Source organism: Melospiza melodia, chromosome 2 (assembly GCF_035770615.1).
Source record: "Melospiza melodia melodia isolate bMelMel2 chromosome 2, bMelMel2.pri, whole genome shotgun sequence".
NCBI lineage: Eukaryota > Metazoa > Chordata > Aves > Passeriformes > Passerellidae > Melospiza > Melospiza melodia.
This window is the reverse complement of record NC_086195.1, coordinates 61,237,626-61,259,910: the sequence shown is the minus strand read 5'-3', so window position 1 is coordinate 61,259,910 and position 22,285 is coordinate 61,237,626. Positions and strand designations below refer to the sequence as shown.

Here is a 22,285-nt window from a genome sequence, read left to right as displayed (position 1 = left end):
AGCCTTGTGTGATCAAGTTGAGTTGGTGCAATCAAGTTGAGCAGTGGAGAGCCTCTCCAGGGCAGGTATTCAGGGAAAGAGCAAGGAATGTTGGTCCTTCCCTCAGCACAGGGAAGGGTGTCCTTCAGTGCCTCTTGGCACAGCCATGCTGGGGCACAGCCATTCTGCCTGTGGGGCTGGCTTTGTGCAAGCCCTGGGCTGGTGGAAGCAGCCCCATCTGCCCTGCCCTGCCCTGCCCTCCTCACACAGGGGCTGTGGCCCAGCCTCTGGTTTGGCCTGTCTCACAAGTCTCAGCTGGGCAAAACCTGTGCCCTTGGGATCTGGCACTCTTGCCAAGAGCCTCTGGAATGGTGGGTATGTGGGATCTGTACTCAGCTCCTTGCACTGCTCCTCTTTGCTGCCACACCAGGGCAGGAGAATGGGGCTGCCCCAGGCCTGGGAATCACCCTGCTCATGGTTGCTACCATGCTCTGTCAATACATTGGTGCTTCAGCCTGACCCCACTGCTGTTCACAGCTCAGAAATGTCTGCAGCAGATTGACATGGGAGCTGTCAGGGTCTCTTCTGCAAAGGAGCTGAAATGTGCAGTGGAACTGGGTCCATCTGTCGAGGTGCTTTATGCACCTGCCTGAAGCAGTGGACCAGGCTGGGCTGAATTACACACTGCCCCTTCACAGGTGTCTGCTGAGCTTATAGTCCAGTCTTCAACAAGAAGATCCCAGGAAACTCTTCAATCATGGTGCCAACTAACCTGGATCTCTCTCAGGTTGTCAGAGTCCAGCTCTATCCCCCTCCCAAGTGTGTGGTGGAAATGGTGTTTGTTAGCTGTCCTTCCAAACAGTCATAAGGCAGGGCCCAAAATCTTGGATGTGACCTGAAAGCAGGAGCTAATCCTGCTGTGACACTGTCTAGTGGAGCAGGAGTGACAGCTCATGGCAAATGACTTGAGACAATTCTTCAATGCTTTTAGCATGTCTCTCATCCCTGATCATGGAATTCCTGGTGCACTTTTCTGTCTCTCAGTGAAGCCAGTACAGGGAACCAGAGAAAATGGTCAACAGAAGATGTGATTTGTGGTCAGAAATGATGAAAGACTTGTCACCTCTTTAATTTGCATATGTATTGTGGTGTGGAAAAGGTGTGGGTGAGTTGTTTCTGTGGCCATGCATCTCACTGTAATCTTTCACCACTTATTTCCAGACTTCGACTACTTTTTCAGGTTCTGAATGGCTGTGCTGAGCTCCTGGGATTCATTTGTGGTAGGTGGCCCTATTGCTACAGTGCTCCATTCTCCTACTACCTTCTATTCTGGGCAGATGGTGAAAGCAGTGCAAAATGGGATGTGAGAGCTCTGTGCTGCTCCTGGTGCCTGCTTCACTTCATGTGAGCTTCAGAGAGATTTATGTGCTGTGAAATCAATAGGGTCTCCCTCTGAAAGCAGCTTGTGGATGGAACTAGTGAGTTTCCCATTGGAGCTCTGGCTAAGAATGACTCCTTCGTGTGCCAAAATTGGACCACAGTTTCCTCTTGCTGAGGAAAAATAACAGCTCTCACCTTTAATATGAAGATTACAGAACAGTTTATATATAAACCACTAATGAATTATACTAATACTCCCACTATAAAAAGAATTATATTATCCACTCCTTCTTTCATACAGATTCAAGCCTTGAGATTAAATGACTTTCCTGTCTCACTTTGAGAGCTGGATACAGAACCTGTGAGACAAAAGCATCAATCCAGTCTTTTAACTGGAAGATTTTGCTGTAACAAGTTAACCTTGTACTTGTCAATCTGCCATGCACTTGTTTTCCTTGACATCTTGTCTCTAATGCAGGGAGTAAAAAACCCATCTAGTTTTATGGTGAAAGTATCATCTGGGAGAAGAGAGCAGCAATAGGTTTAGGACTCTCTTCTGGTTCTGTGTGTCCTGAAGGCAGAGCTAGGCACAAGCAGCAGGCAGGTCATAGGAGGTGTCTGTTTTGCTGGGGAGGGTGAGGCTCCAGGGCAGACATGACATTGTCCTGCTGTGGGAAGAGCACAGAGAGGTCAGGCTGGGCATTGGCAGGTGCAGATTGCTATCCTAACACAGAAGCAAGAAAAGTGCTGGACTCTGAACTGCTTTGCCAAGGATAGGGAATGGGGTGCTATGCTCTGGCTGGGATGAACTGGCAGGAAGGGTGTGCATGGACTTGTGTCCTTCACCTTTCCCTTGACCTGAGCAGCACCACTGCTGCTCTGAGTGCTCCCAGCATAGTGACAGGAGCACAGTTGTGAGCCTGTGCAACTCTACAGATTTCTGTCTGTACCAAAGCCAAGTCCAGTGCTTCCAGGGGTGCAGGTTAGCACCTCTTTCAGGCAATGTCCCTTGCTGTCCCATTCATAAGGGATAAAAACTCCCATCCCAACTCTGGAGTGCAAAACATGCCAGTAAGGAATAGTCCTTATACTCAAGGGAGTACTTGGTATTTATATAGCATTGCCTTTTTTCTTCCCCTGTCTGAGCCTACTGGAGATAGATAGATAGATAGATAGATAGATAGATAGATAGATAGATAGATAGATAGATAGATAGATAGATAGATAGATAGATAGATAGTAGAACTTCAGCCTCCTTACTGTCCATCAAAACAGAATTTGAACCTACTTTGAAGTATCCACTAGCTTGCCGCAGCCTTGAGCCAGCATTTCAGCAACAATGTGGATGGACAATTCAATGTGTATAAAATAAACCCAGCTGTTTTGTCCTGCCTGCAAGAACTTTGGATCTGCAAAACTCCTGTCAAGAATGTTGCATTATGGAGAAGACAATTATCTCTCTCAGGATGAGAAGGACTTGGCTGCTTTTACTCTGGGAAAGGTAACTATGGCTGAAGGCATATACTCTACCATGTCTGACCTAGAAAATGTCAAAATGGTTGTCTATAGCCTTAGAGCTTTATAAACCTTGCTGTATAAGACATAGAAATATACTATTGTTCTTCTGTTGTCTCACACTGAAAAATGTTTACCTGTCATGTTTTACATGGGGGCCCATTTTAGACAGGGGAAGATGGAGAGGGCAAACAAGGACAAAAGAATAAATTCTAGTTAGTACAAGCTTTTGCCATGATTTGTGACTTAAGTATCTTCAAGGTGATGTGAGTTGCAGCCCTATTCCTTCCATGGCACAACACTTTTATCCTGGGGGAAGAATTTTAAAAAATTCCCAGACAACTACCTTTGCAGCTTTTCTCTTTCACTAGTACAAAATGAGTTACATGGGGACACAGAGGTGATGCAAAAACCTCTTCAAGTGTTTCCCTAAACAGGAAGAAAAAATGCAAACCAAACCACAGGCTGCATCCATAGGCTCAGTGCATCCCTGTATGAGATTCCTGAGGCTTACCTGCTATTGAGAGGCAGTGGTGCTACACAGAACTTGCCAACAATGGATGGCTCATCCTTGCTCCAAAAATGATTCCTGGGGATATACTTGAGGGTCACAGTGTTTATCTGGCAGAGGGGAAGTCGGTGTGCCAGCAGCCGTTTGCCTGTCTCCTGGTCCTTGGGTCTGCAAGGCAGGATGAGAGATGTGAAGGATGTGTTCAGCCAGCCTGCAGATACAGTGCACATCCATGGAAACACTGGAGGAATCTGCAGTGTTATTGTGAAGCCCTCACATAACAAAATGGAGTGACAAGACTCGTCTGTCAAAATAAGACACTGCATGAGTGTTTTACAGGCTGTCTCTCCATGTTTTATCTCTGTATTCAGGAATATTGCTGTATAAATAGCCTTCCATCACCAACTCTTCTTCTTTCTTGCATATTGACTGAGACACTGCTCAGCTTGCCACAGAGAGGTAAGCAGTAGACAAGTCAACATCTATGAAACGGTGAATGGCATGGATAGGGATCAGTGGGGATCAGTACAAAAGCTGGGGTCCTCAAAGAAAGCTAAGAGGTGTCAGGCTCAAAAAGAATGCCCACTGCACAGAGTACCACTCCTTTCCAGCTGTTATAATCCTTGCTTTGGGATGTTGTGAATGCCAGGAAGTTCATATGGCTGTCCAAGTCAAGGGAGGGAGACTGGACAGGTTTGTGGAATAGAGAAGCTAGTAAGGATAATGATCTCATCTTTGGCTATGAAAGTCCCTGAGATGTAACTAGACACAGGGAAACTCTTTGGGGAAGTATTGCTACATGCTTGCTAAGAGATATTTTTTATACTCTTCTGTAGCTAATTGTTTTTGATCATGTTGAAGGTGGGATGCTTGGATAGATAGACCTATGTCCATCCCTATGCTCTTACCCAGGCAATGTGAACTGAGAAGTGACAGAGGTTTGGTAATGAGCCAGTGACCAGAGCCCAGTGAGTTGTGTGCCAGAGATCTGTGCTGCCCAGGTATTCTAAGTCCCTTCTATGGAGTCCATCCGGGGGGGCTTGCACTTGATCTATTTGGCACCTCCTAGAGCATGGAGATCATTGATTTCCTTGTGCTCATGAAGAATGATGTGTGCAGCTGGCTTGGCACGGTCCCAGAACCACCTGGGTGACTGTCTGATCAGAAACATGATGGCAGGGAAAGGAGAGAGGTGACAAAAGGGTCAGGAAGAGCCTACAATTCTGCTAACCAAAGTAACTCTCAGGCACAGGCTTACAGCAGCACTCACAGCAGCCAACCCACAGCAGCACACCCAGTCCCTCCCTTAGACTGCAGCAGTAGTTGCTGGGTTTTGTGTGTCTGTGTCTGGCTTGAAGCTGCTAAAAATAAGAAACATGGCAAAATTGTGGTTATAAAAGTGAATAATGGATAGCAAATGGAGGCCATCTCTCTATGGCACGTTGTCCATGGACAGAGGAATGCTGTACAGTTAACCATGTTGGAAGAGCCACTGCTGGGACTGACACTTGGTCCAATCCTGCACAACGTTTGGATGGATATATGAGACTTGGCTGGCTTCAGAGGTATGTTTTCTTGGATATGGGGGATGATGTCATGTGATGTGTAAGCACACAGTGGTGCAGCTGGGAAGTGTCCTGTGTAACAAACTCCTCACTCATCAGGCCCATCCATGTCAGCTACTGAAGCCTGGGGACATGTCTCTTGGGACATTCTGAGCAACATGTGGGGAGAAGTAAGATTGGAGTGGATATTTGGAAGAGGAGACGAGAAGGGCAGTTTGAGGCAAGACACAACCATGTGAGTCCTTTAGCTGAACACTCCCAAGTAAGTCCCTCTGCACTTCTGGGAAACTGCAGCATGATATACATGACAGATCATCTGAGATAAGTCACTGATCGATCAGTGTCTCAACTGTGATGTGAGGATCTATGTTTAGATGCCCATTTGATACTCTGAGCTTGACTGCGCTGGAAGGCTGAGCTTTGCCTACGGCAGGGAAATTTGCCCTTTGCTACGAGTGGGAAATAAAATGGGTATCGTCAATTTTATACTCTCAAATCTGTAGGTTTATAGCTGTAAGCAAATTTTTCAGTTTAGCCTTGTGTTTCTAAGAAAGGCATTTAAGAGAAACACAGCTGCTGCTCCCCCCCGCAGGGCATCTCTGGCTCGGTTACCCTGCTCTAACTCCACTGTCTCATTAAACCGGAGGGTACAGCAAAGCCTCGGGATTGCCTGCCTGGCTCACTTCCTTTCCCTCCAGTGCTCACATGCCTCCTGCTGGACTCCCACCAAACCTGGTGTCCGACAGCTGCCAGTGGGAGCGCTGCACGGCTCCTGCTCTGACCTGGGCACCACCATTTCTTCCCTCCTGCATCTGTGGAAAAGGCAGATTTGGCTTCCAAACCAGGAGGAGTTGAACAGACTGAGCTCCACCAGGCTGGAGTACAAACCCAAATTCTGGTGCCTGGCTGGAAATCTGTGACCAAGCATCTGCGTCACTCTGGAAAGTACCCTGGAATGTGGCTTCCCCTTCCCCATTTCTCCCCCTGCCTCCTGGTGCCCACTGAATCAGCAACACAGTTAGCTTCAGGTCACAATATTTTGGCTTAGCAGTAAGGACTGTGTGGGAGCCAGCACTGGAACCCCTGAGATGCTGGGAGAGCCGGCTGGGACTCTTTATCAGGCTGCTGTCCTGCTTCCTGAGGCAGCCAGCAGCATGTGTTAGCTGCATTGTGGTTCCCAGTCCAGAGCAATGGGCCAGGAGTAGGAAGAAGTGAGGAAGACTCTGGGGATTTTGTTGTGGTGGGGAGATCCCCTGGTGGCAAGAGCTGTGGAAGCTGTGGAGTCTGATCTTTTAATTCAGACTCAGTCTGGTGGAGGGTGGTGCTTTCAAGAGGCATCTTTCTGTCCACACCAGGTCCCCTGCCCCTTGCTTTTGCCTGCAATGGGAGTGAGAGCATTGCTCCCTTACTGCAGAGGCAACAAGTCCTGACACATTTCTGACTGTGCTGAGGTGCACTTGACTCCTCTTTGCAACTGCTGCCCTCTTGGGCATCAAGAGAAATGTCTAAGCCACGACGTCCATCCCTCTGGAGCCTCTGGTGGATTGGGGCCCTGCTGTAAGCCACCCCTGTCTGCCAGAGCAGGGCTAATAACTGTTTGACAGTGATTGAAGTGGAGCCAGGTCAGGGTATGGTGTGGAAAACGAACCAGTGTAGCCACACAAAAGGATCCAAATCTGGGGCTCCCAGGCTGTTCCTACTGCTTTGTGCACTTGGAGAAGACATGGACCCAGTCAGGGTTACTGAGTAATGGTAGCACATGCCTGATTCTTCAAGGCATTTAAGGAAAATGGGATGGGACTCAAGAAACAAGGTTGTGGTTCATCACTTAGGGAAATACACTGTTGTTGTGCTTTTCCTGGACTAGGATAAAACATCCTTACTCATGGAGATGGGAAAAAACAGGCCAGAAGCAAGCACTGTCACTCACATGGTGATCTTTGTTGTGTCCTTGGTGCTGTTGCTGCTGAAACTGATCTCAATGATGGTGACTCTGTTTCTTTTCTTCTGCAGCTGGAACTCAACCAGGCTGTGGTGGACTGAGCAAGAAGAAAAGAATGTGAATGTGAGAACACATACTATCTGTAGGACCTGCCCATGACAGAAGAAGGGCTCTAGCACTCATTCCCTGGCCCCACCAGCAGAAAAGATTGACCAGACATAAGAAAGAATCAAGTCTCTCTGCTGTGTGAGGCACAGGGGGCATGTCTGTATAGCCCAGTGTGAACAGACAGGCATTTTCAATGCCTTGTACTTCAGCCCTGGAACACACATGGCTGTGTTAGTTCAGGGCTGTGACCACACTGACAAATCTGTTTATGGAGGAGATGTGCAGGGTTATTTCTCTTCAGTGGTGTCTCAGGCCCCATTGCCCACAGCAGCTGACTATGATGGGGCAGTGTGCTGTAACTACCTATCCTCAGAGGATCTGCTCCATTGGCCAAAATCCTCTGGCTCCTTTTTCTCTCATGCTACTTACCACAGAATGGGGCTGAAGGACTGGTCATTAAAAAAACTTTCACTTCCTGGGGCAGCCTGCTCATGTTGACACCTGCCTGCTCCAGCAGGCCTGCAGGGGGAAATAAAGTCAGTGCAGGGAAAGCCATGAATGACAGAACAGAAATATAAGTAAGAAATATAACAGAAATATAATATGTATCAGTCACCTCCTTTTCACCCTGCCTGACTCCCCTGTCTTGGAGAACAGGTCCCTTTCTTAGACCAGTGCAAATCAGAGCAAGTACACGTTTGTGGTGTCTGACAGGTTAACATTCCCTCAGAAAACCTCCACTGGCTACCCCAGGTAACCATCCCCAGAGAACCTCTTGGTGGCTTTCTTTTCATTCCTCTGCCAACAAAGTGTGCTGTCAGAGGCATTTGTGCAAAATGAGCAAGACCAAGGACTACCAAGTCAGGGAACTTGGTGCAGATGTAAATGACAGTGCAAACACAAGGGAAATGGAATTCCTTGGTCAAATGAGGAAACCATCATAACTTGTGGCTTGCATCATTGAATAGCTGGCAAAATGGTTTGGTGAGAGAGCCATTTTGCTGATCTGAGAGAACCTATACTAAAAAAGGCCTCTCTTTATGTTCCTCTGGTACCATACTGCAAATAGCAGCAGAGGACACTTGGATGCCACAGCCCAGCTTCAGAAGCCTAAAAGAGGCACCTGCTACCTTCTACCAGTCCAAAGAGTTCATCTTTGGGGTGACCATGGCAGAAATTTATGAAAAGGAGGTGACTCAGCAACACTGAGAGGTGTAGAAGGCTGGGACTTCAGGCTTGAACTAAAATTTCCAGTTGCTTCGCTAAACAAGACATTTTTTTTTGAGCTGATTGCCTACTGATTCTGGATGGCAATTCTGGAAACTCTCTTTCAACACATATCTAGGAAATGTTTAACGATCAGAAATGTTCAAGATTTTGCTGTTCTACCATGGTTAATATATGAGTTTTCATATTGTATCTACAGAAGCCTGAAAATGAAACAGCTTGTCACTCTTCCCAAACAGATCCAAAGCAAATCCTGCTCAGAGAAATCTGGACTACATCCTGTGCTCTGCACTGACACCATCAGGAAAGTATTGCCATCTGCTCTGGGCAGGTCTCATGCTGATACTGTACCTATTCTGGGACAGGAGGACAGGAAGGGTTTTGCACAGTCCAGGCAATGACCATTTAGAAAATCTTGATGACTTGCACAGGGGAAGCCCACGACGGGACAGGGGTGGCTCAGGGCACTGATGTAGAGATGCACAGCCCGCATGTGATCGCAGATCAGGAAGTTGTAGCCTGCAGGGAAAACATCAACCAGAGAAAAGCAGCCATGAGTTTTCCTGTCAGCTTCAGGCTTTTTGCTCATTCCCAAGGAGCTGGGAGTGAAGGAACACTGTTACTGCAGTGATGACCTTCCCATTAATAACATTTTGCAGGGCATTTCTGTGGCTACAAGCCCAGATCCCACTACAAGAAAAGTTCTACAGGAAGTTAGAAGAGTAACTATGGGAAATGAGGTAACATAGATGTCTCAGGAAAGCTGACCCTCAATGCAGCTGACTCATACAGAACATATTTGAATGTTAAAGAGTTCACACTGTTTAGTGTGGAAAGTCCTCTTCTCTAGAAGAAAAGGACAGTAATTGTACAAACTGTCTCTCTAAGTAGACACAACTTCCAGCATGAAAGCAAAAAGCAGCTTTTTTTAGTGCTACCTAGGAGCCTTTCTAGCAAAGTGTTATCTCTACTGAAGCTAGGGTTTTGTGTCACAGAGAAGCATCACCAAAATCACATCTCCTGACAGTGGTGCTGCCAAGACACTTGATCTGTATGTGATTTTAATGTCACCTGCTTCTTGTACTGCTAAGAAGAGGTGTGGGCTGTGAATATGTTTGTCTCGCTTTGCTGACTGCCCTGGCTGTAGCAAGAGCTGCTTGCCAAACAGCATTTTCAGAGTCTGCTAAATGGCCATGAAAGCTCTCTGCTTGGCCAGAGGGTGTTCTTACCTGCAGAGATGAACCGGGGGCATCCTGGCTGATCTTTGCCTCCATTGACAAAGTAATCGATGTGGCCGACAGGAATCCGGATCCCAAAATCTGAAAGGAGGTGAAATGCCACTTCATTCTCAGCCTTGGCTCTTCTGTAGGCTTTACCCTACATGTTGATGACAGGTCCCAATAACTAACTTAGTAGTACTGAAGCCAGCCCTAATGCTGGAGACATAAAGGCCAGATATCCTGCTTCTACATGCGCAGGTTTGATGCATGGAGCAGAAAATGCTTCAGCCCCTGCCATCAGAATGACTGGAAACTGTCTTAACCACCAGCTCAGCAACTCTAGGTCTTGATTCTATGTAAAGGAGAACTAAACTGACCCCAGCCTTAATGTGGGATTGTGAAGGATAATTGAGAGTTGTGTTGGTAGAGGTTTTCATGGTCTTCAGGCAAAAGGTGTCACTCAAAGGCACCCAAAGGCACATTCTTTAGCACATGTTCTGCCTATGCAGATCCTCAGTGCTTTAGAGAAGTTTCTCTGTTGTTGTGTCAGCTTTTGATTTGACTCTGTTACTTTCCAACAGCACCCTGGGTGGCACCTGTCTTACATCAGGCAGGAAAAACAAAGTGAGGCTAGACCTATAAATTCTCTTCAGGCAGTAAAAGTCATGCTGAGGTGGTTCTGCATAAACTCACTCTGCTGTAGCAAACTCTGCCTGTCTGTTGTTTAAAGTGCTCCGGGGTACGAATTCATCATCAAAACCTTTCTTAACAAGAATCTTCCTCAAGAGTGAACTTGAACTCATAGCAGTTTGGCAAAAAGAGGGACAATGGTCTACAGACTCTTTAGCAATAATGCTGTCAGCAGGAACAGGAGGCCAGGCTGAGGAAGAGAGAAGCCAGCTTACAGTCAGCATCAGTGTGAATTGCTTCCACGAAGAGGGCATCCCCAGGATCCAGGCGTTCCTCGGGGCTGGCTCTGGTGTACTTGGGGCCTGCAGGATCCAGGGCTGGAATAAAATCAAACACCTCAACAAGTACTCTTCAGCCCCTCTCTTTCTTATTTCTGGACCAGTTATTTTATCTAAAACTTGAAAAATAGTGCTAGGCAGATATAATAAATTATTCCCAGTTCTCAGCGATTAAGCTCCAGAATAGTTTCTGCTAGAAGCAACCTCCACTACAGCTTCCTTGTATTGTTCCCACTGTTCCACACCCTTTGGCAGTGTTTTATCTAAAAGTTTTATGCTGTAAAGCCATGACTGAGCCTTAAATAGCACTAACAGAGTGGGTGAATAGTGGCTCTTGGAGTTTGGTGAAAGAGAATCAAACTTTTCAATGCCTTCCCAAATTGTGCTGCCGTGTGTATTATGACTACAGCCTGAGAAATGTCACTGCAGATCAGCAGTGAATTCAGCACCCAGGCATTAACCAACTCAGGAATTACACAAGTTTCATACTACCTAACAATTTTAAACCAAAGAGGCTTCTGAACCCTTTCCCCACAAATAAAACTGAGTCTTTGGCAATCATCTACATTTTTGCCTAAAACTTCCTCCTAGAGTAATTTCTGTGGACTCAAAGGAACACAGAAAAGTATCCTTGGCAATACCAAGAAGCAGATTTTGTTTGTTTGGTTTCTTTTTCCTGAGGTTTATCCTGTTCTCATTTTATAGAAAAGTAACCTCACAAGACTTTTTGTCATTCCCCAGGCAACAATAGTTTAGGAAGCAGGTCTGCTCCTTGTGCCATTAACCTTGGAGGTGGCTGGGTTCACAGCTTTGGACTCAGTCTCATTAATTCTCCATGGAGAAGGCAGTATCAACAATATACAAATGGGCATGTCTGCATTTGTGAGGAGAGAGGGAAGGAGAAAAAGAAGGAAAAAACCTTCTTTTCTGTTATTTCTGTAAATAAAAGCTAAAAATAAGACTTTAATGCTCTTTAATCTTGAAATGCACAAAAAGCTGAGAGGTTCCCCACCCACTTCTACAGACCAAGTTGTAGTTAAAAGCTTTAAAAGATACTGAGAATTGTTATTTAGCATGGCATAAAATTCTTAGTGAGGAGGCAGAAACCTTATATGAACATACACTCCAGCAAATTGTTGCTCTGGGGTCAAATTCCTGTGTGAGGAATTTGTGAGGAGGCAGGACTTGAGATCAGGCATATCTTGGGTCTAAGCCAACCTGTCTTCAGGATCCTAAATCTGAACTGGAATCTGCAATGCCCAGTGTGCCTATGAAATCACAGGATAAACAAGAATGTGGAAAAGGGATTGTATTCAAGCAGAGTTAAAAATGGAATAAATAAATCTGCAAAGCTTCTATTACATGTGGACAACATATAGGGGAAGAGTGCTTGATTCAGAAGTTAATTACTGTGGTTTCATGGAATTGTGTCTGCTTCTGCTCATCTGAAGACATCACTGATCATAAAATTCTAGTGCAGGACAGAGGCAACTCTAAATTTCTCCTAATGTTAACTTTGATTCACAGCTTTAACCAGGGCTCAACATGAAATTCATTTCCTGTAAAGAAATGCCCATATTTCATGCAGCATAGGTATCTGAGAAAACAGGACCAACATTTCTCTGGACTGCCCAGCCAAGAGTGGAGTGAGACCCTTCCTGAGGATACCTCTGTGAGACAGACCAGCATGGGCTGAGGCAGCAGGAGTTTAGGCCACACTGCTGGAGACTTTGTCTGTTCCTTCGTAGTGGCATTCCCCTCCTATCAAAACGAATCTCTGTTAGTCATTCCCAGAATTTAGTAAGACCTTTGACAATCTGATATGACATACAATGCAGCCCCACTTTGAGAAGGGGTGGTGGTGGTAGTGTGTGGACTAGAGAGACCTTCCAAAGTTTCTTCTTACCTAAATGATTCTGTGACTTTATTCATGCTTCACACCTAAAGGCTGAACAGGTCCTCAGTGCACCAAAACCTCTAAGTGACAGGATCAGCCTATAACCATTTTGCTCTGCAATTCCTCCAGTGGAGTCTCTTCCTCACACCTCTGGCTGTGTTTAAGGTCAGCTCTGTTTGGTGCACACTCTGTTTGGGTGGCATTAGCCCAGCCTACTGTGAAAACAGCCAGCTCGTGGGGGAGAACAGCAAGGAGCCTCATCTGGGTCCTCCCAATGTTGGCTCAGGCTCTTCTTGCATTTGTTCCATGCCTGAGCTGTGTGGTAGGGATGCCATGCCCTAGCCTTTGCCTTGTGGGTCAGCCTTGGTCCTGACTTGACTTCCCAGCTTGGTCTTGGGCTTGCCTTATCACTACAAACTAGACTGTGCATGACCCTGGTTCCTGTCACTGCACCTGCTCTGCTCTCCTGCCCAGACACAGTAGGACTGCATCCCTTGTCTGTGAGGCCACTGCCCACCTTACTGTCCCCTTGGCTCTCAGCTCATGTTTTCTTGCAGAGCAGCTCAATCCTGCTGCTCCCCCCAAAACTGCATTGTGGGCTTTAATTCTAAGAACCTCATGTGCATGCTATAATTTGGAAGCAAAGCTTCTGGGTTTTTGTGGGCTTTCACTGGTAATGAGGGCTCGTACCAATGGTAAGCTGGCACCAATTTGATGAGTGTAGCAGAGGTGGAAGCACCTTTCTGCAAATGCTTGTGTTCTTTTGGCAGCATGGAGCGGACTGATGCTGGAAAGGCGCTGTCAGAACCTAGGGAGAAGCCCATAAGCCTTATGAAATGAAAAGACCATTCTGAATGACTCCCCTTTATTGCTCTTTCATTCTCTCTCCCGAAGGACAGGTGAGGACCCCAGACTCAGAATGTGATACCTGTTATCCGTCCCAGGCGGCCGCCGTGGAAGTGCCCCACCAGGCCCCCGACGTGGGCTCCCAGGCTCACCCCGATGATGTGGATAGATGTCCCTGAGACTCCCAGGGCCTGCAGGGTGACAATAATACAAATTACTCTTTCTGGAGCAGAAAGGTGAAATACCCTGTGCCAGCCCACACAGCAACTCTATAACTCTCCTAATGTAGGATTGCTTTTGAGGTGTACAGTGGGAAACCAAATACTCAAGGAAATGATGGGTTGCACTTTCTGTTTTTCAGGGCCTTTCTTCAGGTCCACAGATGCAAACCCAGCTCTAAACAGATTGGTCAGCACAGCAAACACTTAATGGAGAGTTTACATGTAGCTGGTTAACACAAGGATTCATCCCCCTGATTGCAGAAGTCTTGTTCAGCTGTGCTTGGCATGAAGAGAATGGGGCACATCTAGGTACTTCCACATACTGGGAAGTCTATCTGAAGCCCAGAGCAAATATATTATAGCCTCAAATTATAGTCTCACTCCATCTAGCTTCCTGGACAAAATTTCTCAGCAGCAGAAGAAGACTGTCCAGTGAATATGCATCTGAGACGACCCAAGGCAGACTATAGGTTTGTTCTGAACTAGAGAGGCAGCTGACAACTGGGTTTTTTCCAGAAAATGTCAAAACTTGAAGGGAAGAAGAAAAATGGTGGCATGCTCAAGCCAGGACTGAAAGAAGGGTAAAAGGAAAAATCTGGAATAAAAAATCCACTTGTCCAACTCCTGGGTAGAGCAGGTTGGGAGCAGCTCCCTGGCCATTCCCCTGCACTGGAAATGCACAGTGGCTTACCAGGAGCTTGCTGATGAACTGTGAGATGGCGAGGGCCAGCTGTGTGACATTCTCCACTGCAGAGGGATAGTCTCCTGTAGACCCATAGACCCAGTCCACTGCAATCACATTCACCTGGCTGGTGTGCAGTATGGCCTGGACAAGCCCTTCAATCCAAGAAGGTTTGGTACCCAAAGCCCTGAGGAGTCACCAGAGACAAGGATGTTAGCTGTTCCCCAGGCAGGGCCTGTGCCACTGTGTTGTTCTCTGGTGCTGAGGCTTCACATGTCTCAGAGGAGGCTGCCAGACAGTGGCTGGAAGTTATTTTTGGTGCTAGACACCCACATCTCGATTTTGTTTTGGTTTTTTTGTGGTGGTGTAATAACACTTTCTGCTCTGATTTTGGAGGGAACCCAGATGTTTTAATGAATGAGATAACATTTGCAGGGCACAGGCTGAGATCTCACTGTGTCTGTGGTTCATTCAGCTACCAGAGAGCCCACCTGGAGTAAGTGAGGTGACTGGGAACACCTGGATCCTTCTCTGCTGCCACTGGCAGGAAGTCCTTGCCCAGATCACCTGGTTTTCATTGCTACATTTTCTCATCTCTAGACAATCAAAAATAAGAATCTATACCAAAGAATTCCAGGAAAACCAAGGAGGCTGTGTTCTGCCCAGTTCCCCTAATGTCATCTGGTGAAGAATGTGCTGTCTCTCTTGAAGGCAACAGCTGGTTTTCTGAGAAGACCCTGCAGTATCTGCTGTGGTTTCATCCTGGTTTTCTATGCACTTTCTATTCAGGCTTCTGCACTTCAAATCAAATAATATTATATGGTCACACCTGACTGAAAAATGGCACAGAATCCTACAGAATGATGGCAGTTAAAAAGAAAAACCCAGCTCCAATCCCAACACTTTCAAGAACAGAAGGATAATCTGTCTGCTTGGGGTTCTAAATGTCTCACTCACCCAGGCTATTGGGCATGAAATCCAAGAAGACAATTTAAAGGGACAAGAATCTTAAAGAAAAGACTTCGTAACTAACAATGTTGAAAAAAGGAAAGAAAGAGAAAGATGTGGGAAGAGAGGGAAAGAAACAGAGAGACAGAAGAAAGGAAAAAGGAAAAAGGAAAAAGGAAAAAGGGAAGGAAGGAAGGAAGGAAGGAAGGAAGGAAGGAAGGAAGGAAGGAAGGAAGGAAGGAAGGAAGGAAGGAAGGAAGGAAGGAAGGAAGGAAGGAAGGAAGGAAGGAAGGAAGGAAGGAAGGAAGGAAGGAAGGAAGGAAGGAAGGAAGGAAGGAAGGAAGGAAGGAAGGAAGGAAGGAAGGAAGGAAGGAAGGAAGGAAGGAAGGAAGGAAGGAAGGAAGGAAGGGAGGGAGGGAGGGAGGAAGGGAGGAAGGGAGGGAGAAAGAAAGAAAGAGAGAAAGAGAGAAAGAAAGAAAGAAAAAAGAAAGAAAGAAAGAAAGAAAGAAAGAAAGAAAGAAAGAAAGAAAGAAAGAAAGAAAGAAAGAAAGAAAGAAAGAAAGAAAGAAAGAAAGAAAGAAAGAAAGAAAGAAAGAAAGAAAGAAAGAAAGAAAGAAAGAAAGAAAGAGAAAGAAGAAATTTATACTAATTTCTAACTTTTTTTAGGCTCCAAAGGGTGTGAAGCACACACAAGAAAAGGCAACTAGTCACAAACTAAAGGACTTCAAGTTGTGCTGTAATGTGGGGTATCAGCAGCATTTTCCACCAACAGCCTCCTATAAAATTCCTGGGTCCAGTTTGGGGGTGAGAATCCCAGTCTCTGCTCTTAGGAGTTGTTTTTCATGCAGCCACTCTACTGGGGAGACAAGAAGGTGACACAAGCAGGACATGCCAGCCCACCCAGTGTTTGGGAAAGCTCGGGCAGTATTTAATTCACCAGTGAAAACCTAGTCACAGTGCTCTTCTGTCTCTCACCTGAAGCCATGGATGATGATTTTGGTGTCCAGGCTGCTGTTGAAGCTGCGGTTCTTGATGCCATCATCAGCTGAAATCAGCTCTCCACAGCTGGGGCTCGAGGAAGTGAACAGCAGAAACTGGACCTTGAGTTTGCTGCCCCGTAGGAGGTTGGCTCTCTGGAAGTCCACACAGTGATGCTCTGAGAGCCTGTCTGTATTCCCTGCACAGGAGGGAGGGAGTGGCACATTTAGTCTGGGTCTGTGCAATGGGACAAAACCACCCCTCATTCTAATTCATCAGGAAAATGAAAGTAGCAGAAAAAATAAACAGGCAGAAAAAAATAAACATCTGATCTGCAGCTATGAGCTACACCTGAGCAAATGTAGGCTGGAAAGCAAGCACAAAAGTTCAGCAGTGTGTGTCACTAGCAGTGCCACTTGAAGAGCTGGTGTAGAGCATCCTGCTGCAATGACAATACATGCACCTTCCCTTTCTGGACTGGAGGAGGTGAAGCAGCCTTGAATCTGACATATGATAAAATAATCATTCATTTATCTATTTTTAAATCAAACAACCAGCTTCCCAATTTCCCTCAGAAGGTACTTTACACCAGCTAGACAAAACACAGCCTACAGGTCAGCACAAAGGGGCGAGATTCAATATTCAGATTCCCCTAAAAGGATGTGACTATTCCTTACTCTTGTTTATTTCTGTCTTCCTGAGCACTGACAAGGAAGAAAGAGATATTTTTAGAGATCAGCTTGGAGAAAATATAGGTCATGAGCCAGTCTAAGTAGCAAAAGTGGGTCCAGTGCCAGCACGGTGTCAGAAATGGCATAAGATGAGGGGGATCATCAGTAAAGGTAAGGCAGGAGGTGCACTGCAGTGAAGCTGCAGGTGATGTGTGACTGTAGATGTGATCACTAAGGCAGTCTCATTGACAGTACAATTAAAGAAAGAAGTGGAATTTGGCATTTGTTTATTTTTCTCTCAGCTAATGCAGATCACACTCGCTGACCTTTTGAAGCAATGTGGCAAAGATGCCATTGCCAGAGTCCAAGTGGTCCCTTTTCCTTACACTTCAGGGCAAACCTGGATCATTCTTGTAAATCAGGTTAATGGAATTCAATCACTGAGAGTGATTGAATCAAAGCATAAGAGAAGACAGGACCATTCTTGCACTACTTTTTGTCCCCGGCACCTAACAAGGTTATTGCCAGGACCTCTTGACATACAGCTTGTTTAGGGAGAACTGAATTCAGATCCTTCTCTGTATAACCTTCAATCCCTTGCCAGGCACTCATGTTTTTCTTACCTGTTTGTGCTGAGCTGGGCAGCAAGAGGAGCGCAAGAACCATGAGCAGTTTTCTCTTCGGATCTTCAACCATCTTCCTGTTCATCCAATACAAGTAAAAGGATTGTACAGGGGAAAACCAGCTGTGGTTAATGATCAGCTTGAGTCTGTAATGATCAATCAGCCTGTGCACTTTTGGGAAAATTACCTAATTTGGATTTTGAGAAATTACCTCTGCTCTTATTAAACGATTAGTCAAAATTTGAAGCAGAGACTTCACTGACTTTTTGTTTAAAGGAGATGTTGGCCTTCCTTTCCTCCCTACCTCCCTTTCCTCAAGGGAAAATTCTCACTTCAGAAATCAGGCAGTGAAACCAGTCCCAGCAAGCGATAGAGTTACAGTGCTTTATCCTTGCTACTGAGACCTTTCTGCCAAATTCTGACTAGGGATGCTGGTTTATCACAAGGCTTCACAGTGAGTCCACGCCAGGACTTCATATCAGCCTTGCATTGTATTTTCCTACTGCATTGCTGTCTTTCCTGTATTTCTGCTTTTGGTCAGATACCTGTAACAGTCTAAATAAGGCAAAACAGTGGATTACACCTGAAAAGTTTGGGAAAGGCAGGCTAAAATGTAACTGCTGGTCATATCACCATAACAAGCCCACACTACGTCTTTTAGGGTGGGGGCACCCTTCAGTAATGCACCAGCATCATAAGCATGCAAATACTCCAAAAAGACCTTAGAATAAAAAACTTTTCCACTTTGGTGTATACAGATGGAGGAGCATAAGTGCACCCCCAGACGTGTAACATGGCATTGGTGATGTGGAGGTACCACATCCCTGGCTGAGATGGGCTTTCAGGTAAGGACACACCTGTAGCCTCTGTGTTGGTCTGTCGTGCTGGACAAGGCAGCTTTGGCCCTGGCTGTGCTAAATGGCAGGGAGGGCGATGAGCAAAGTTCCCTGTCCAGGTACTAATCTACAGTGGCTTAGCTGAACAACCTAATGAAGAAATTTCTTCAGTCTGACCAGAAAGATGACCAAAGACATTTCAAAAAGCATCAGACACTACTTTTCTTTAGAGCTAATGGTGATAGCAATGATTTCCTTACCCCAGTTTGTTCCAGCTGAAGGCTTTGGGGCTCTTTTAGGCAGAAGTTCATTGTATTTCCAAATCTTCTGAGATAAAATTCTGCAGTTTTCACTGAAAGTTAGGCAGCCTCAGCTGCCTGGCCTGGAGGACTATTGAATCCCACCCCAACTGCATCCTCCCAGAGATACATACAGAGATACCTTCTGACCCTGAAGTACTTGCCTCCAGGATCAAGCTGGCTTATTGTCAGAGGATATTGTCAGTGTCTCACAAATATGTGCCTGAGTTTGTCAACCCAATCAATTTTCCAAGACTGAAAACTGCAATGCCAATAGCCATCTCCTGGCTTCCAGCCCACTCTTCATCTTTCCATCCCCAGCATCAGATTAATCTTATTTTATCTTACAATTCTCAGATTGTAAGTTAAAGCCTGTGCACTCCAATGGGCCCATTCCTTCATTGCCAAGTCCTATGGAAATTTTGAAATTCCATGCAATATAAAGCAGGCACCAGTATGACAGTCTTAGAGTTAAACATGGCTTTGGCCAAGATTTGCAGATCTGGTTTTATTTTGTGAATTTGCGGAGCTCTTAAACAACATCTTGGTGCTTAACAATTCTGCAAATGCAAAAAACTGGTGTTTTTTTAAAAAGAAATGTCTTAATGAAATTGAAAATTCTGTTTCCTGAGCAGTATTTTTTTCTGAATTCTCAGATTTAGTAATTCCTGGATTTTTTTTTTTATTATAGCAGCACACTGTGGCAATTTCATATGCAAACAGCAAAAGCCACTCAAGTTACTCTGTGCTTTAAATGCTCTTATTAGTAAAGCTATTTTAGTATAAATTGTTTTCTGTTTATTGCTTGTGAACTTAATTACAGAGTAATTACAGTTGCATTAATTCAGGAACATAATGCCACTGATTTTGCTTCCCAATGGGAGTGATTATAATGGCAATGGGAGCACTATTGCAAAGACTTTCAAATCACTTTATACTTCTTTTTAAAGTCCCTTACAGCACACAGTCGTGAAGCACAGTGTGATTTGCTTGTGAATGTCAGGGATAGTGAAAGCAAACAAACCTGATTTTATACACAGATTCTTTTAATTAAAAAAAAAAAAATTAAAAATGTACTGTCTGCACATTCAAAATGCTGAAAGTGCCCAACTCAGCTGAAAGTGCTGAATCCCCACCCACAAAGCAACAGCTGGCAGAGGCATGTAAGCACTGCCAATACCCAATGGTCAAATGGAAATCTGATCACAGGAAAATTCACTCAGCCTGGAAAACTAGTTTTTTATACTGAAACAATGCAGTCGGGAAGCAGCACCAGACCTTGTGGGAAGCCAAGTGTGAGCTAAGCAAATGACTATTTAAAGCCTCTCCCTGTGGCCTTTGCATCTGAAGAAGGGCATGAAATATACCCTGAGCTTAGCTCAGTGCTCTTTAAGTTCTGGATCCCCCCTACTGCTGGAATGCTTGGTCTCAGAGCTCCTGTATTTTCTGTCATTTGTCTGTGAAGTGGAAACCATGGCTCTGGTTTAAGCATGCAGACTCCTGTGTATTGTTCCCAGGATTGATAGAGGAACCAGGATTAGTCCTCATCTCAAAGCAAGTTGACCTCCCTGCTTTCAGAAGTGTGTCCCAGCAATGACAGAGCAGGAAGTAAACATCAAAGATGTTTTGGCAACCGAGGAAGAGAAAACATGGGCAAGTCTGCTTGGGTACTCTGTCAGGAAAGGAGGAAAAAGAGCCACCTGAGCCTTTTTTGAGTACTTTATGGATCTTCCACCTGGTATGCTTAAGGGAGAATGCATCCTTACCATGTATCACCAAGTAGAAGAGCCTGGGTGAGGGCAACAGCCTCCAGATTCAAGTTTTTCTCTCAGTTTCTCTGCCCTGTGAAGCCCTAATCATCTTGTACAATGTGGAGCAGCTCGGTAGGAAGAACACAGGCCTGCCTTAAGTGCATGTGGGTGACCTTCTGTATTTCCTTCCACAGGAAGGAACTAATATAACCTGTTTCAAAGTGAAACTGTCTGCTTCAAATTTCTCTCTCCTAACCTCAAAGATTTAGTTGAACAACCTAATTAAGAATTTCTTCAGTCTGATCAGGAAGATGAACAAAGACATTTCAAAAAGCACCAGACACCACTTTTTCTTTAGGGGGAATTGAATTCAGATTAGGGAACCTACAGGAAAGCTGTATTGTGCAAGCACCCTCCCAGCAACAAGGTTCAATCCAAAGACTCTGACATCTTGGGAGGACATTTTACCTGACAAGAGGATGAGTCAGCAGCAGAGAACGTGTGCTCCTGCCATGAGAGTGCTGCAGGAAGATGGCCATGTTACATTTCTGGCATAAACACTGTGACTTGGAGCCTTTACAGGGTAGGGGGGCTCCCTCTGACACTTGTCAGAGATTAAGAACAGAAGGGAAAAGGTAACCAAGGGACAGATGTGTCCATGTCACTGAGCAGAAGGAATTTATGGGATGGGCCTGTCTCCATTTGTAAGTGAGCTACACGTCATGGCATTCCAATGCAGCTGTGGAGAAAGGATCAGTATTAATCCTGTTTCTGTAAGAACTGAATGAGACAGCATTGCTCAGCTCAAGATGCAGTGTCACTCCAGCTCATGATGCAGCCTTCAGCAGTGAGTCAAAGGAGCTTACAGTAACTTCTAGATGAAGGTGGGAAAAATCCCTCAGAGCTGGGATTACTTCAGTGTTTACTCTGGTAGGACCTCTGCTTGGAGATACCCATGGCTGCCAATTTCTTTTTCTGATTGTGATGTGTGGAGTGCAAAGCTGAGGTCTCTCAAAGGGGCAGTGAACAGTCCAACACAGCAGCTCGTCAGTGAGTGTGGGGGCTGAGTGTGCTGAGAGAAATCTGAGAGAGAAACCTGTGGTGAGAGCCTCCCTCCCAGCACTGCGCTGTGCTGGTGTTCCCCAGGACAGACAGACACAAGCTGCTGGGAGCTGAGCATGCTTTGGGGCTCTGGAATCTTCTCAGGGTAATGCGCTGGGAGCGGAATGAGGCGAAGGAGGCTGAAGCACCCACCCACAGCAACTCACTGCCCTGAGAGGGAAGCCGACTCCCAGCTGCCTCCGAAACACTAACAGAGCAGGGATTTTTCAGTAGCTGCTGAGTACTCATGTTTTCCAAACTGTTGTGGTTTTCCATTTCTTTCTCGAAAACACTCAGTAGTGTCAAGAGGCCAGTCATCCATTCATGAAAGGGAATCTAAGTGTGTTTGAGTTTTGTGAATGGGCTGCTGAGCAGCTGGTGTCAAAGAAAACCCCTAGAAGTCAGAGTTGGTTTCTGTTCTATTTAGTTTCCTTCACTCACCTCCCCCAGAGATCAACCTCACCTTGTGTGGAACAGGAGAGCATGGCCAGGCTTAGCCTTGAGCCCACCCCTCAAAACGAGATGTTACCAGGTGTCCCTCGAAGACAGCAGGGGACATTTTTGGGAGCACGAGGGCGGTCAAACACCCGGCTTCAGGGAGTGTTAGGAGCCGGAGCTGTCCCTGCCCATGGCAGAGGGGCTGGAACTGACCCATCTATGCCGCGATCATTTGCTGAGGCGGCGGAGCTGCGTGCCGCCTGCTGAAATTCGTTCCTCACCTAATCTGCGTGGCTCCCATCCACACTAAATCGATTTACTCTCAGGTTTTCAATTATCAGAGCTGAACCTCCCTGAGGCAAGAGCATCACGACAACTTCTGTGGCCAGCGCTTCCCGGAGCCGGCCCCACGGCCACAGAGGCCCTTCGCGGGCAGTGCGAGGCCACGCGAGGCACCCGCCCCCGCACAGGCCGCACGGGCGGTGAGGGCTGGGCTGCCCCCGGCCCCGGAGCTGCCAGCCGGAGCCCTCGGGCCCTCCCAGCGGAAGCGGCTGTCGGCGCTGCGGGGCCGGGCTGGGG

At 46.1% G+C, this 22,285-nt stretch overlaps 1 protein-coding gene and 1 long non-coding RNA gene across 2 annotated transcripts; one reads left to right on the top strand and one right to left on the bottom strand.

Moving 5' to 3' along the window:
• Window positions 1–1,890: 1,890 nt before the first annotated feature.
• On the bottom strand, window positions 1,891–17,387 carry PLA1A (phospholipase A1 member A). Its single transcript, XM_063148386.1, has 11 exons — window positions 17,282–17,387; window positions 15,985–16,186; window positions 14,071–14,248; window positions 13,241–13,349; window positions 10,353–10,454; window positions 9,457–9,546; window positions 8,579–8,746; window positions 7,430–7,519; window positions 6,881–6,989; window positions 3,389–3,553; window positions 1,891–2,027 (listed from the first exon to the last, which is right to left on the bottom strand). Exons 1-11 carry the CDS (start codon window positions 17,364–17,366, stop codon window positions 1,943–1,945), a joined length of 1,383 nt encoding a protein of 460 aa, XP_063004456.1. The 5' UTR covers window positions 17,367–17,387; the 3' UTR covers window positions 1,891–1,942.
• Window positions 1,917–13,788, top strand: LOC134414179 (uncharacterized). Its single transcript, XR_010026686.1, has 3 exons — window positions 1,917–2,860; window positions 3,757–5,185; window positions 6,964–13,788. It is a non-coding gene; the product is annotated as an uncharacterized LOC134414179 (long non-coding RNA).
• Window positions 17,388–22,285: the final 4,898 nt, after the last annotated feature.